General features: G+C 43.3%; 1 protein-coding gene and 1 long non-coding RNA gene across 5 annotated transcripts in view; one reads left to right on the plus strand and one right to left on the minus strand.

Annotated features, from left to right (window-relative positions):
* AADAT (aminoadipate aminotransferase) overlaps window positions 1–448 on the minus strand; it is a 28682-nt gene extending 28234 nt beyond the window's left edge. Inside the window, exon 1 of one of the 4 annotated variants that reach the window (XM_051842568.3) lies at window positions 324–448. Coding sequence is in view for 1 of the 4 variants with exons in the window: in XM_089325504.1 (XP_089181630.1) it covers window positions 105–143 (39 nt within the window). In the remaining 3 variants the exon portion in view is untranslated. Of the gene's footprint in view, window positions 1–104 lie in introns of all 4 variants that reach the window. The other 3 variants (XM_089325505.1, XM_089325506.1, XM_089325504.1) reach the window with 3 other exon arrangements.
* Window positions 436–4179, plus strand: LOC138848466 (uncharacterized). The gene is made up of 2 exons (XR_016228919.1): window positions 436–965; window positions 3920–4179. It is a non-coding gene; the product is annotated as an uncharacterized LOC138848466 (long non-coding RNA).
* Window positions 4180–15700: the final 11521 nt, after the last annotated feature.

A 15700-nucleotide genomic window follows, 5' to 3' on the forward strand; every position in this document is an offset into this window, starting at 1 on the left:
CCGCGCGGTCTCTTAAGTCGGCGCCGCACCGGCACACGCTGGTGACGCCTCGCCGCGCCCCCTCCCGCCCCGCGCCTCGGCCTATGGCCGCCGGCCGCGCGCACCTCCCCGTCCCGGGTCATTTCCCTTAGCGCGCAGGGCATGGGCGTGAGGCCTGGCCGCGAGAAATTTGCAGCCTTGGATTAGTGCCTGACACAGCTTTTAGGCCAGCACGACTCGACCTTGCTGCTGGAGTCGCAGCAACACGAGAGTTCGGGTTTGCTCCGGCGCGGGTCTCGGGTTTCGCGCGGGGGCAGCCGGAGGAGACCGGAAGTCCACCTCACCTCGATCCTTGAGTACCCTCTGGCGGTCGCTTTGATCCGTTGCGGCCGCTGCCTAAACCGCGCCGCGCCTGCAGGCGCGCGTGCGTGCGAGCGCGCTGCGCCTCACCTGGCCTCAGGCGACCTTGCGAACTCAACATTTTACAGGCTCAACCCGTACTTTGCTGGGCCTCTTTCTCCTGTTTCCTGAATAAAACTGTAGGGGTTATCGTGGAAAGTCACCAAGGCGACCCAGATGAATTCCAACATCACTTTCTCCAAGGTCTGAGCATTTAGTTTAGAGCGACGGTGGTGTGCTGACAGAAACTTTCGAAGACTCACTCTGAAAGTCTCCTCAGTTTTAGTATTTCAGCTCCCCTTGAGTTTTCTGACAGGTTGGGAATGTGTTGCATATGTACTGGAAATGAGATAAGCAAAGTTGGATTTCACGAATCTTCCGGTTTATGGCCGTGCTCAGAGAATTTTCCTTAGGTTCACCTGGCTTCAAGAAAGGGAGAAGAAAGAAGAAATTTGACAGATGAGAGACATTAACCACATAGTGAGTTCCAAACTGTTAAAGTCTGGTTGCTCCGATAGGATGGAAAATTCAACGTGGAGGTGTCTCTCTCACCGCTGGCGCTTCTTGTTGCAGAGATCTGCGAACAGGTGAGGTCCCGGGATGCTGGAAGCAGGTGCTCGTGTCCAGGCTTTGGGGATTAGTTCCGAGGCCAACAGCCACCACCTTGCTGCATTCCAAGCTTTCAGCGTAGCGTAGGAGAAACCGAGGACAGAATTCACACTCTGTCTTCCCAGCATCAACGCTAAGGAGATTCTACTGTCCTAAGATGCAGGCTCTCAACCCTTAAACAGTTTACTGGCTTTTCTCTTCAGCCTTCTTGAAGTTGAATAGGTGAGATGGTTGATGGTGCTGGGTGGTTAAAAACGGGGTGGTGATTCGGGCCAGGTAGACAGAAGCAACACCCAGGGCAGGCTGTGGGATGCGGGAGGCACTTGGGGGTTGCGATTAGAAAATACGAGGCAGAACCTAGCCATGGGGCTGGTGTTTTGGCACAGTGGATTAAGCCACCACCTGCACATAAAAACTACATCCCGTATGAACCAGGTTCCACTTTTTTTTTTTGAAATTTTTATTTAATAAATATAAATTTCATAGGTACAACTTTTGGAATATAGCAGTTCTTCCCCCCATACCCACCTTCCCACCCCCAAACCATCCCACCTCCCTCTCCTACCCCATTCTTCATTAAGATTCATTTTTAATTATCTTTATATACAGAAGATCAACTCCATTCTAAGTAGAGATTTCAACAGTTTGGACCCACACAGACACACAAAGTATAAAGTACTGTTTGGGACAAGTTTTACCGTTAATTCTCATAGTACAACTTATTAAGAACAGAGGTCCTACATGGGGAGCAAGTGCACAGTGTCCCCTCTTGTTGATTTAACAATTGACACTCTTATTTATGATGTCAGTGGTCACCCGAGGCTCTTGTTATGTGCTGCCAAGGATGTGGAAACCTTTTGGGTCCACAAACTCCGTCAGTATTTAGACAGGGCCATAAGTAAAGTGGAAGTTCTCTCCTCCCTTCGAGAAAAGTACATCCTTCTTTGATGGCCCCTTCTTTCCAATGGAGTCTCACTCAAAGAGATCCTTCGTGTAGGTCATTTTTTGTCACATTGTGCTGCTCCACTTTGGTCCAGCTCCCTGCTAATGCACCTGGGAAAACACTGAAAGATGACCCAAGTCCTTAGGCCCCTCCCACCCATGTGGGAGACCTGGGTGGAGTTGTAGGCTCCTGGCTTTGGCCTGGTTCAGCCCGTTGATGGAAGGTATCTCTTTCTCTCTCAGTCTGTCTTTCAAATGAATAAAAAAAATCTTTAAAGAGGATGTAATCATGAGAGGGATAGGGAAGAGTTAAGTTGGGATGAGCTTACCAGTTGATCAAAAACTGAAAATTGAAGGCAAAATTGATTGCTAGAGAAACCAGATTTTGGATTTGTCAGGAGCATGGAGGAAAGGAAGTCTGTTGAGAAAGAAAGGTGCAGGAGCAAGGTTCACCACTCAGTGCTGCCTTTTGAAGGACTAGGGATAGGACTGCCTGAACATGGAATTAAAGGCACCAATCCTTTCCCTAAACTTTTCTCAAATTCTTACTCTGTACAAGGAATTGTGATGAATTTAAGAAGATACCAGAGATGAGTCACTGCTCTTGAAGAATCAGAGTTTGTCCGTTGAGGATCAGCAACTTCATAAAATGCAGTGTCCTTAGCAGGGGTAGATAAGGAAAGCAGAGAGGAGGTAGTGATTAACTTGTAGTGGACAGAAGTTCACAGTTAGATTAGGAACACAGCTTCTTGTCCTCTCGTCTGCCTGCCAGAGTTTTGGTCATGGTCACAGTCTACAAACAGAATCTGAGCATACTGTCATCCTCTGCTAGTTTACTTAAAGCCTAGAAATCACTCATGGGAACACTTGTTCCTCACTTGACAGATTTATCTCAGAGCCTTTACCATAATCCGAGGGAAGGAAGCTTCAGAACACTAAGTTACTTTACAGAAATTTTGCTCAAGTTCCTAATTTTTATCCATTTTGGGGCTAGACTGTGACCATGTTGTGTGGTAAATAGAGTTTCAAATGTGTATGTTTTTTGGGAGGTAGCATGGGGGAGTATGTTATCATGTGACAAATTATTCAAAAACTTAATTGTGTACTTAGTCTGCTGGGGCTACTATAAGAAAATACCATAGACTGAGTGGCTTCAACAACAAATTTATTTATTTATTTTAAGATTTGTTTATTTTACTTGAAAGGCAGAGTTACAGAGAGAGATAGAGGGAGAGACAGAGATCTTCCATTCTCTGATTCATGCCCCAAATGGCCACGGTGGCAGGAACTGGGCCAGATGGAAGCCAGGAGCCAGAGTCCTTCTCTGTGTCTCCCACATGGTTGCAGATGCCCAAGCACTTGGGACATTTTCTGCTGCGTTCCCAGAGATATTAGCAGGGAGCTGGGTTGGAAGTGGAACAGTCCATATGGGATGCCTGTGCTATAGGCAGAGGCTTAACCTGCTATGCCGCAGTGCTGGTTCCAACAACAGAAATTTGTTTCTTACAGTTCTAGAGGCTGGCAGTCCAAGATCAAGGAGTTTCCAGGCTGGGTTTCCCCTGTAGCTGTTCTCTGTGGCTGGCAGATGGCCATCTTATTTCTGTGTGCATATGTGGCATTTTCTCTGGGCACCTGCATCCCTGGTGTCTCTTCCTCCTCTTTTGAGGACATAAGTCATATTAGATTAGATCCCAACCCTTAGGACCTCATTTAATCTTAATCATTTCTGTGAAATGCCTACTCCAAATACAGTCACACTGCAAGTAAGGGCTTGTGAAATTCCTGATTCCAAGATGAAGTCATTCTTGTTAAACCCAGACAAAATTAGAGCTGGGAGTTATGAAAGAGGAAGCTGCATACCTATTATTTTAAGGACTTTCTAAAAACCCCAGAACAAATGCCTTCTCTTCCAACATGCACCCTATACTTTGCTAATCTTACACGTGGACATATATTTCTGTAACAAAGTTTGTCTTTACTGTTGTTTTAGAATACAACAATTCATATAAAGTGCTCTGGATGGAACATTTGCCCAGCAGTGCACCTCCACCAATAAACTGATGCCAGCTCCTACCTCAGGTCTCCAAGACCAATGCACTTTTATCCAAGCAGCTTGTGTGATTCATCTATTTTTGCTAATAAAGTCTTGCCTTCCGTTTCCTTCTTCAAGTGTAACTGTGGCTTTTCCTAGTGTGCAACCCAGCATATGATCCTTTTTGCTTATTTCCAAATAAATTTGTTACACATGGAGGTATTTTTCTCTGTTGTTTCTTTTCCGTGTTGACAAGCTTCAACATATGAATTTATTTTGGTGATGGTAGGGCAAAAGTCAGTCCACAAAAGCAGTGAAGACATCAGATATCTAGCTCATAATTTCTGTGGGTCAGAAATGGAGAAGCTGCTTAACCAGTAGGCTGGCTGAGGGTCAAGGTTGTACCATCTGAAAGCTTGACTTGAACTGGGAGAGCTGCTTGTGAAGTGGCTCGTTTACATGATGCCTTAGTTTCTTGCAGCTGCCATACAAAATACCAAAAGCAGGGTGGCTCGGAACAAAAGAGTTATTGTTTCATGGTTGTGGAGGCTAGAAGTACAAGATAAAGGTGTCAGCAGTATTGGTGCTTTCTGGGATCTGTGGAGGAACATGCTCGACATAATTATTTATTCATTTTTTTTTAAATTTATTTGAGAGGTAGAGTTACAGACAGTGAAAGGGAGAGACAGAGAGAAAGTTCTACCCGCTGGTTAACTCTCCAGATGACCGTAACAGCCAGAGTTGAGCCTATCCAAAGCCAGGAGCTTCTTCCAGGTCTGCCATGTGGGTGCAGGGGCCCAAACACTTGGACTATCTTCCACTGCTTTCCCAGGCCACAGCAGAGAGCTGGATGGTCGATGTAATTTGGTCCTAGATTTTGGTAGTTGGTGGTGATCTTTCATTTTTGTTAGCTTGTAGTTCCATCTCTGATCCCTAGCTTTATCTTCACTTTCTGTTGTCTGTGTCCAAAATTCCCCTCCCAAGAAGGAAGTAGTCACGTTGGATTAGCCACCATAAGGACCTTATTTCAACTTGGTAGCCTCTGTAAAGCCCTGTCTTCCAGTAAGGCCCCAGTTGAGAGGCACTAAGGGTTAGACTCTGCTATGGTTTGGATACAGTTTATGTGTCCTCCAAGGGTTCATGTGTTGAAATTTGATTCTCATTGCGAAATGTTATGAGGGAGAAAATGTAACCTAATGATGTTTAGAAGCAGGTGATTTTTTGTGAGGTGATTAGGATTGTATAAATTCATCAGGATGGACCCCCCATGTTGGAATCCTGGTGGCTTTTAAGAAAGAGGGAGAGAGGGAGAGAGAGAGAGAGACCAGAGGATGTTGACACTCATGTGTGCTCCCTGTCTCTTCCTATGTGATGTCCCGTGTTACCTTGGGATCTGCCAGCAAGAAGGCCATCACCAGATGCAATCTGTTGATCTCGGACTAGAACCATGAGCCAAAATAAATCTGTTTTCCTGGCCAAACTTTTGTGCTAGTTATAGTTGGTTTAATAATTGTTATAACATTACCTTCAGATCCTTTCTTGCTTAATTTAAACATGTAGCTCATTTCAGAGTTCATTTCCTTTGTGTTTTTCCTTGGGACTAAGTTACATTTTCGTAGTCTTTTTTTGTATTCTGAATAATTTTGAATTTACCATGACATTGTGAATGTTATGCTATAGAGATTCTGATTACATTCCTCCAAAGACTGTTTAAATTATTGTTTTAGCAGGCAGTTAATTTGGTTAGAATCAAAGTATAATTTTTATCTCTTGGGCAACAGATCAGGTTTCAATTCAGCTCTTTCATCTTTAGCTGGGCATCTTTGAGTTTTCCCTGTGCACATGTGGTTGGTTCAAGGACTAGCCTGGGCATGAGGTGCAGACCAAGGAATACCCTCTCTTGATCTTTTTCCCTTCTGAGACTTCTCCCTCCATTTCCCAGTGCTTCTGTTTATTTCAAACACTGCCCTTTCATTCTTTAGGAGGAAGCATAGAAACTGCAGGTTTTCTATGGGAGTTAGCTGCCCCATGAGGTGTCGATTTGTTTGTTCTCATCCTGAAAACTGTAAAAAATGGGACTGTCCTCTTCCAAATGTGTAGTCTATGCTGGTTCTATGGACCTTTGTTCACTTTTCAGATCCTTCCATTTTTCTTTCTTTCCTTCCCACTTTTCTCCCTGCCTTCTTCCTCCGTCCCTCCCCTTCCTACCTTCTTATATTTTGTGCAGAACTTACATTTGTTATCTGTAGGAGATTGAGTCCAGTAGGAATGTACCTGATCATGCCCAAAGTGGAGACGTGTGGCTTTGCCTTTTGAAAGGGCACTACTTCCTAAGTAGCAGAATATAGTGAGTGAATGTGGCTTAGAATCAGATGGCCTGACTTCAGATATTAGCCTTACCACTTATGTGCTGGGTGTACTTGGGCAAATTATTTAACCTCTTTAAAGCTAAGTCATTTAGCCTGTAAAAAAGGATAAAAGTGTTGTCTATTTCATAGGATTATTATCACCATCAAATCCACATAAATTTCCTTTATAACGTCTGCCATATAAGTGCCTAATAACTGTCAGCTGTTTTCATTTTTATTGTTCACAGTATTAATAATGAGAAAAGAGGCAACTCAGCATATTCTGAGAAAACTTAGGAAGGAGTTCTCTCAAGCTTAAGTGGAATAAATCTCCTGAGTTGGAAATAATCACTGAATGCTTACGAAGTACAAACTGTGGGCTGAATTTACTAAGACAAGTAAACCTCATCTTCTCTCAGTGGGAAAGTATATGTGCCTGTCTATTTAATGAGCACTAAAAACATATTATAATAAAACTGTGAAAAGTATGGAGCACAGGAGCATGGTATGCATATAAAACACAGAGATGGGGGTGATTAATTTTAAAGGGAACACTTGTTCCTCAGCACATAAATCTATTATTGATCTGAGAGAGATTTAACTTTCAGAGAACCAAATTTATTGGGGGTGTATTCTGGCCTTACAAACTGTAGTAAAGAGAGATAAGTAATATCTAGATACTATTAGATCTAATGTATGCTTAGAAAAGAAAGAAGAATTTATAGTTTCTTGGCTTTTTTGGTGAGAGGGAATATTCAGATGTCAGTGAAACTAGATTAAAAATGGGTAGCAAAGTGTTGTTGTTTTTGGCAAGTCAAATCCCCCAGGATAGGGATTAATTTGGTAAATGTTCATCTGATATCCTCTATGTACCAGTACTCTAATGGGCACTGATAAGGTCTGAGGAGAGAAACATGTAGTGTTTGATAATACTTAATGAGCTATAAATAATGTACAATGGTTTATTATGCAGTCTTAGAGGTTGAAGGTTATGTAAGAGGTTGATAGTTATGTAAGGAAATGATTTTTCCACTGTGATCTAAAAGTTGAGGAAAAGAAGACAAAGAAAGTGGATGAAGGGGAGAATTTTCCCAGCAGCACGATCAGGATGTGCAAAGCTTTCCTGAACGAATGGAGCATGCCTTATTCAAAGATGTGAAAAGAGGCCACACACTGGGAAGACATTAAACAATTGAGATATCCAATGGTCAAATCATGCTGGCCCTTGTATGCTATGACCAAATTCTGGTCCTTGTCCAATAAGAAAAATAATTGCAGAGGACAAATTGGATGACAGTGGTAGTCATAGAGGGAGTGTGGGAGGTGAAGAAAGATTGGGAAGGGTAGTTCTCTATGATTTGCATTTTGCCTTCCATGTGCAGCATGGAACAGAGGAGACAAAAGTGGGCAAAAGATTATTTAGTAGCTTACTGTAGTCATACAGGTGGGGATTGACTTTATTTGGACTGAGAATTGGTTATGAAGGTAAAAATAGAAGTGTACAGATTGGGAAGAAAAATTGGTAGTACTTGCTGGGTTGTAAATGGAGATGGGAGAAAGAGGTAACAAAAATGATTTCCATGTTTCTTTGCATGACAGAGAAATGTGGATAGTGGCACTATTTATTGAGTTTGGGATCATGGGAAGAAATTTGTATTTGAATAATTACTGTTGTGATTTTTGGAGACATGACAGTGCACCTGTTATTTTTATATAAATCGGTATACCACATAAAGAATAATGAGCATTGTAAGCATCAATATAGCACATGGATTAGTTGAGAATGCAGAACAGGACTGCATTAGTTTTTTTTTTTTGCTGGTTGGGACAAATAGTAGAATAATGACAGGAAGAGAGAATGATGGAAATAGGACCACATTTATTTAGAAAGATGATTGTTTCTTCCAAGCTACCAGTATGCACTAGTGAAAGTTTGGAACAATTGACCCTATGGAAAGAAAGGGAAAGGCAGCAGTGTGGTCCCATCAGGCCAAGATATATCATTTTTATTTTCACTTATTCTTCTTCCCTGTCTCTAAGCTTTCTGGTTAGTGATGCCCTCTCCACTTATAATGCTCAGAGAATTTATATGTAAACAATTAGCTTGAAGTCTTAAATGATCAAATGAAGTGGTAATGATTATTAAGCACACTTCAAATGGAGAGAGTTCCTAATTTTCAGACAGATTATGAGCAACAATTCATTTGTTGCCACATTAGATGACAATATTTTATCTCTATAGAAACAAAGTTAAAAATGTGATTGAATTTTCTACATTCTTTTATTAAAATACATTTTAAGTTGAAAGCTGGATTTCTGGAAAAATATACCTGATCCAGTTTGGTCTAGTGCAGCTCAAGAAAATGTTGTTGAATTTTGTGTTATTCTTTCAAAGTGCTTATATTTTCTAGGACATCAGGCACTGGGAGTATCCCAGTGATCATGACAGATGAAGTTCCGCTGTTACAGATCTTGCATTTTAGTGTATAGGTAAAAGTGTGTTGATCTTTAGGAGTTACTTCCTAAAGACTTCATGTGAAAACGGGGAAAGGTGGAGGAACCTACAGAAGTTTATTCTAAATGGAGTTGAGAGAGTGATGAAGTGGGTGCTGAGAGTTGACTTTTTTTTAAGGATTTATTTGAAAGGCAGAGTTACAGAGAAACAAGGAGAGATAGAGAGAGAGAGAGAGAGAGAGAGAGAGAGAGAGAGATCTTCCATCTGCTGATTCACTCCCCAGATAGTCACAAAAGCCAGATCTGGGACAGGTTGAAGCCAGGAGCCAGGAGATTCATCCAGGTGTCCTACATGGACAGCAGGAGTCCAAGACTTAGGCCATCCTCTGCTGCTTTCCTAGGCCATTACTAGAGAGCTAGTTGGAAGTGGAGCAGCCGGGACATGAACCAGCACCCATATGGGATGCTAGCATTGTAGGCGGTGGCTTTACCTGCTACATCACAACACTGGCCCCTGAGGGTTGACTTTGAGGTTGCAAGGTGACTGGACCACAGAAGGGTTTGTCCATATGAAGATTTTGGACTTTATACTCATTGCATGATCTAGCTCCTGTCTACCACTCCTAGTTTATCTATCACCACTCTCTCATTCCTTCCTTCCAGGCATACTAATTCTCTAGCAGATCCAATGTACCAAGCTTCTTTCTACCTCACTACTTTATACTTGATGTTTTCTTACTGGTAAACTTCACACTTTTTCACCAGTAACTTTCCATTCTATTCAGGTTGCCCAGCTTTAGTGCTGCTTCTTCAGAATGGACTAAACTGAACCTGCCTCTTTTCCTTTGAAATCCCTTCTGTACTAAGTAATTACTTTATAAATTATTTGTTTTATTTATATTTCTTCTATGTTGAAACAGTAAAGCCTATGGGAATAGTTACCATATTTGTTTTATGAACCACTAAACAGCACCACTGCCTTGTATAACATACTAGGTGAATAGTGCTCTGTGGAGCAATGCAATAGAGTGGTCTTATTTCTGAATACTAGCAACATGTATAGTGCCTGGCAAATCGCTATGTATACTCACTAAATGTGGAGTGCCTGAATGAATGAGTGAATGATCGAGAAGATAACAGAAATAATAAAATTAGCTGAGTTTCATCAGAGAGAAAGACAACTTTAGGTTGCTCCAAAGTATAAGGGTCATATATAATAGAAAAAGCTAGCAAAGGAAACTGAGGTATCAGGTGGAAAAAAATAAGAATTATGTGATGTCACAGACACTAAAGAGAGGAAAAATTTAGAGAAGGAGAGAGTGTTGAAGAATACCAAATTTCAGAGTTAAATCAAGATACAATAGGGAAGTCTTTGAAATGAATGATGTAAAGTTATTGCTAACCTGACCTAAAGAATTTTGGGGAATGTTTGGTACTATATGCAGAATTGGAGTGGATTGAAGATGAACAGAATGTGAGGAAATGAAGTAGTGGTTCTTTTGAGAAGGTTAGTTGAAGGGGCATAGAGAGATTTAATAATATCCGTAGGTCGATACAGGGATTGGAAGGAGATTTTTGATTCAGAGCCAGTTTGGATTTATTGGTGTTATATGGAAATTCAGATAGTTTTGTTGGGAAAGACAGTCTTGAACAGCTTTGTACCTCTAACATATCTCTATAAAAGTGGCCTTAGGCCTGGAACATTTTTTTTTGCAAAGATGTAAAGAACTCTCACTGTCTATTCTGTCTATGATTTGAGGGAATATCTTTTCTTACTCTGAGCTTGGTGTATTGTATTAATAATCTTCAGGCATACTCCAAACTTTTAAATTTCAGAGGCGTTGAGGTCCTCCTATTGCAGCATGAAGTAGGATGTGTACCAACCACAGTGTTCACATCATCTCTACATAAGTCTTCCGATCATGGGGGACAAGCATGTTGCAAAGGGCTTGATCTTTTATAGTCTCTCACCACTTGCTGTAAGTAAATTCTATATCTTTTGATCCTGGTGTGTGCATTGTCTGCTCTCAGTAATGTTGAATCTTTCACCTATATGGCAACAAACTGCCTGTTACACTTGGCTGCACTGAGTGGAGAGTGGAACACTTTTTATTTTATGAATAGGGTTGAAGTAGGAAAATGGTGAAGCAGGCATAAGAGTGTTTATCTATTTTTCAAAATGGGTAGGAGGTCCTACGACCAGAGAAAGGAGATGTAGAAGGATTGAGGGTTTGATGAAGGGGAAATATTTGAAATATTTGCTGTGGCAAATAGAGACGAGTATTGCTACAGGTCCAGTTGAGGTTGAGGTTGGGGACTATAGGTGGAGGCCAATTTGCACTACTACAAGTTTTATCTTTAATAACATTTAGCACTTAGCAACAAAGAAGGATAATTGGACCCATCCAGGTTTTGGGTTTTTGCACATGTATGCAATGAGAGATCTATGGAACCAGAGAGTTTAAAATATTAGAAAGAGGAATTGAGATTGTACTTAAGAAAAAAGAGGGAAGTGATGAAATGAAGCAATGGCTAGATAAGGGGAAAGTGGAGGGGGAGTCTATGGACTGGAGGTGCCCTGGAAGTTGAGGGGGCCCATGTGATAAGAATCACAGTGGATGGGCTGGAAAGATTATGAGCAGAGGGTGAGATGCCTGAATTAGAAGTAGGATGTATTAGAAGTATTAGAAGTGGGTGCTTTCAGGTGATTACAAATTTCAGTTTGTTTGTAGAGTGTTAGCTAAAGTGATAGAGTCGATGAAGTTAAGAACATGAAAACAGGCTGCTAAATCACTTGTCCAGCAGGATAATAATTCCAGGATGATAGCAGGACTTGCCTTGCAAGGAATATTGTGAGCTGAGTGTCAGTGTCTTCATTGACAATGAAAGGGGTGGGTATACAATGGTGGGAGGAGAGGTGAAAATAGTACATGCATAGAAACAGAATGTATAACCAATAGCATGAGTCTCAGGAAGCACAAGCTTTTGCAAGAAGGTGTAGGACTCACAGTATGGAAGTGGTTTTGGGAGAAACAGAGATGCTATCCTTATTTTCCAAATGTGAAGTTGTTGGGCAGTAGGGAGATGAGCAGTTTTTATCTGAGAGAGCTACAGGTTTCCATAAATCTACAGTTTGGTAAAGCCAGGAGATGTGGAGCAGAATTTAAAGTCTCAAGGAGTTAATGATGGTCCAGTCATCCCTGAGGCTCAGAAGAGAGAAAGAAGGATTGTTGAAACAAGGAAAAGCTTGAGGGATAGAAGTGCTAGAGAGTGTAAACAACCCGAAGGTTTTAATTTTGGACAGGAACCAAGGGAAACAGGGATGTATGTCTTGGTGGTTGTGATTTAGATACCCTTTGAAGAATTGCTTTTCTGAGAGCACGGTCTTTAGAGCACTTGTGTCAGAATCACTTAGGGAATTATGATAAATTCTGTGATGGTGGAAAAGGTCGAAGGAGTTGATATAAAGAAGGGATTCGTGGGAACCTGCTTTCTAAGCCCCCTTGCTATTGTTTGTATGTATGTGTCCTCTCCCAAATTCATGTTTTGAAATCTAATGTCCAGTGCTGGAAAATTAAAATGTGGGACCTTTACAAGATGACTAGGTCATGAGTACAAGCCTTTGCGAACAGGCTCTGTGCCCTTATGAAAGGCCTGATGCAAGGATATTGAAGGCATCCACACAGGGAGATGACCTGGCATGCTGTTTTGGGATCTGATGCAGAAGTAAATACAAATTAAGTAATTATTTAAAAGGTTCTTAGAATTAAAATTCAATTTTCATTTAGTGGAACACAAACTTTCTTGATAAGCTTAAATGTGTGGAAGCAAATTTTAGTTTTTCTGATCGATAATACCGATATAAGAAGTTTATGTAGTTAAGATTAACTAGAATTTCCATTAGAAAAAAAATGCAAGGCTTATCCCCTCCAAAATACATTTGCATTATCTTCTGTTAACAGTAAGGAGGAAACATACCTGTTTTAAAATGTATTGGAGTGTGTGGGGAGCAACTGGGAGCAACTCGGACTAGACTAAGTTACTGGAATTAAGACTTATTCTATGCATCTGCTTTCCCACAGTATGGCGCTGAGAAGGGAAACAGCTTCTACACAGCTGCCTCCAGTTCAACCAATAAACTGTGGGACCTGCTCCTGATTGGAGGAGAGCAGCGTACTCAGCGTGTGGGTAGCAGAGTTGGGATTGGCGGAAGAGGACTATAAGGGAGGAGAGAGACGGCATGCACCAGGAACATCTAAGGGGAACATCTATCTGAAGGAACACCTGTGCAGCCCCCGAGAGAGCCGGCCGGCGGTGTGCCGCTCCCCTGCGGAAGTGGGGAATGTGGCAGGGGGAACCGCCCTTCCACGGAGGTGGAAGGGACAACAGCCAACCCGGGAAGAACCAGCAGCAAACCCGGGGAGGGCTGAGCAGACAAAAGAACAACGCAGGGTCCTGTGTCGTTCCTCCACGAAGAGGGGGAGCGACATAATGGTGCCGTGACTCGGATATGAAGCCTAGGCAGGGTCCTGTGTCATTCCTCCACGAAGAGGGGGAGCGACATAATGGTGCCGTGACTCGGATAAGAAACTTAGGAGGGAAGAAATGGGAAAATACCGGAGAGAGAGACTAGCAAAGAGCCTAGGGGAAAGCCGGACGAAAAAGGTGTCGGAAGAAGCTATTGAAAGCCTAGGCATAGACTCGGATACGGACTGTGGGAAAGAAGTTAGGATTTAAAGTGAAAGCAAGAAGAAACTTAGATTCAGATACGGACTGCAGGTTGAAAGTGAAAGTGAAACCTATAAGAAACTTAGACTTGGATACGGACTGTGGGGAGAAGCCAGGAGAAATGAGGGAGGAATATTGTTGGAAGAAAACTTAGGGAAACATACCGGATAGAGAAAAATGTTAGGGAGGATGAAGCCGCGAGTGCAGGCTGAGGCGGAGACGTAAGCCATCTTGGAATTCTTCAAGTCAGCCCGGGGAGCAAGAGGCGAAGATCTGGAACCAGAGGCAGAGACGTGGGCCGCCAGGTTGGAATTCGCCAGGTTAGTCCGGGGAACTTGGATTGAATGCTAGTGGCGGAGACGTAAGCTACGCTGTGTGACTCGCGGAAGCCGCTGCGTGCAGAGAGAGCACGGGGCGTGAATAGATAGGGAACGCGGGGCTGGCGCGAGGCCATGGTGCGGACGCGAAGGGGCGTGGAGACCGCGGAGTGTGCGCGCGAAGCCCAGCCGCGCAGAGCCGGGAGCCCGCCGGCGGGGCGAGGCGCCGGGAAGCCGCACAGAGCAGTGAAGCTGCCGCGGGGCGAGGTGCCGAGAAGCAGCCTCGGGGCGGGCGCCGGGAAGCCGCAGGGATAAGAGAAACAGAAGTTTAGAAGTAAAATGAGAGAAATAGGAATGCTGGAAGATAGAAGTAAAATGGGAGAAATAGGAATGCCCGGAGATAGAGAAATAGAGAAATAGAAAGGCCTCCCCACAACATGGCAATGAGAGAGCTTGGATTCGGTCTGCCTGATTAGTGAGGCGATGAGCACCTGCGGGCGGCTAGCAGCTTATGCGCCGCAGGTCACCGAAGACAGGCACGTTATCAACACCAATAAGTCTCCCCACAATATGGCAATGAGAAGGCTTGGATTCGGTTTGCCTGATTGCTAGGGCTTGTAAGCACCTGCAGGCAGAGCAGAGCATGCGCTGCAGGGCACCGAACACAGGCACGCATCAGCGCCTAAAAACCTCCTCACAACATGGTGAAGAGAGGACCCGGATTCGGTTTGCCTGATTGATAGGACTTGTAAGAACCTGTGGGCAACTCTAGCAAGCAGAGCAGAGTGTGTGCCGTGGGGCACCGAAGACAGGCGCGTATCAACGCCAAAAATAAAAAGAAAGGGGGATCTGTGGGGAGCAACTGGGAGCAACTCGGACTAGACTGAGTTACTGGAATTAAGACTTATTCTATGCATCTGCTTTCCCACAATATGGCGCTGAGAAGGGAGGAAACAGCTTCTACACAGCTGCCTCCAGTTCAACCAATAAACTGTGGGACCTGCTCCTGATTGGAGGAGAGCAGTGTACTCGGCATGTGGGTAGCAGAGTTGGGATTGGTGGAAGAGGACTATAAGGGAGGAGAGAGATGGCATGCACCAGGAACATCTAAGGGGAACATCTATCTGAAGGAACACCTGTGCAGCCCCCGAGAGAGCCGGCCGGCGGTGTGCCGCTCCCCTGCGGAAGTGGGGAATGTGGCAGGGGGAACCGCCCTTCCACGGAGGTGGAAGGGACAGCAGCCAACCCGGGAAGAACCAGCAGCAAACCCGGGGAGGGCCGAGCAGACAAAAGAACAGCGCAGGGTCCTGTGTCGTTCCTCCATGAAGACGGGGAGCGACAGAGTGAAATGGACATTTTGAAATTTCATGATTGTTTACAGCCCTTGTCTCTTCTGTGGAGGAATAGTATTTTTATTTTATTTTTTTAAAACTTTTATTTAGTAAATATAAATTTCCAAAGTACAGTTTTGGATTACAATGGCTTTTTCCTCCCATAACTTCCCTCCCACCCGTCTCCTATCTCCCGCTCCCTCTCCCATTGCATTCACATCAAGATTAATTTTCAATTATCTTTATATACAGAAGATCAATTTAGTATATATTAAGTAAAGATTTCATCAGTTTGCACCCACACAGAACATAAAGTGTAAAATACTGTTTCAGTACTAGTTATAGCATTAATTCACATTGGATAACACATTAAGGACAGAGATCCTACATGAGGAGTAAGTGCACAGTGACTCCTGTTGTTGACTTAACAAATTGACACTCTTGTTTATGGCATCAGTAATCTCCCTAGGCTCTAGTCATGAGTTGCCAAGGCTATGGAAGGCTTTTGAGTTTGCCAACTCCGACCTTATTTAGACAAGGTCATAGTCAAAGTGGAAGTTC

The sequence above is a fragment of the Oryctolagus cuniculus genome, chromosome 2 (assembly GCF_051225735.1).
Source record: "Oryctolagus cuniculus isolate XC-2025 breed Fujian yellow rabbit chromosome 2, ASM5122573v1, whole genome shotgun sequence".
NCBI lineage: Eukaryota > Metazoa > Chordata > Mammalia > Lagomorpha > Leporidae > Oryctolagus > Oryctolagus cuniculus.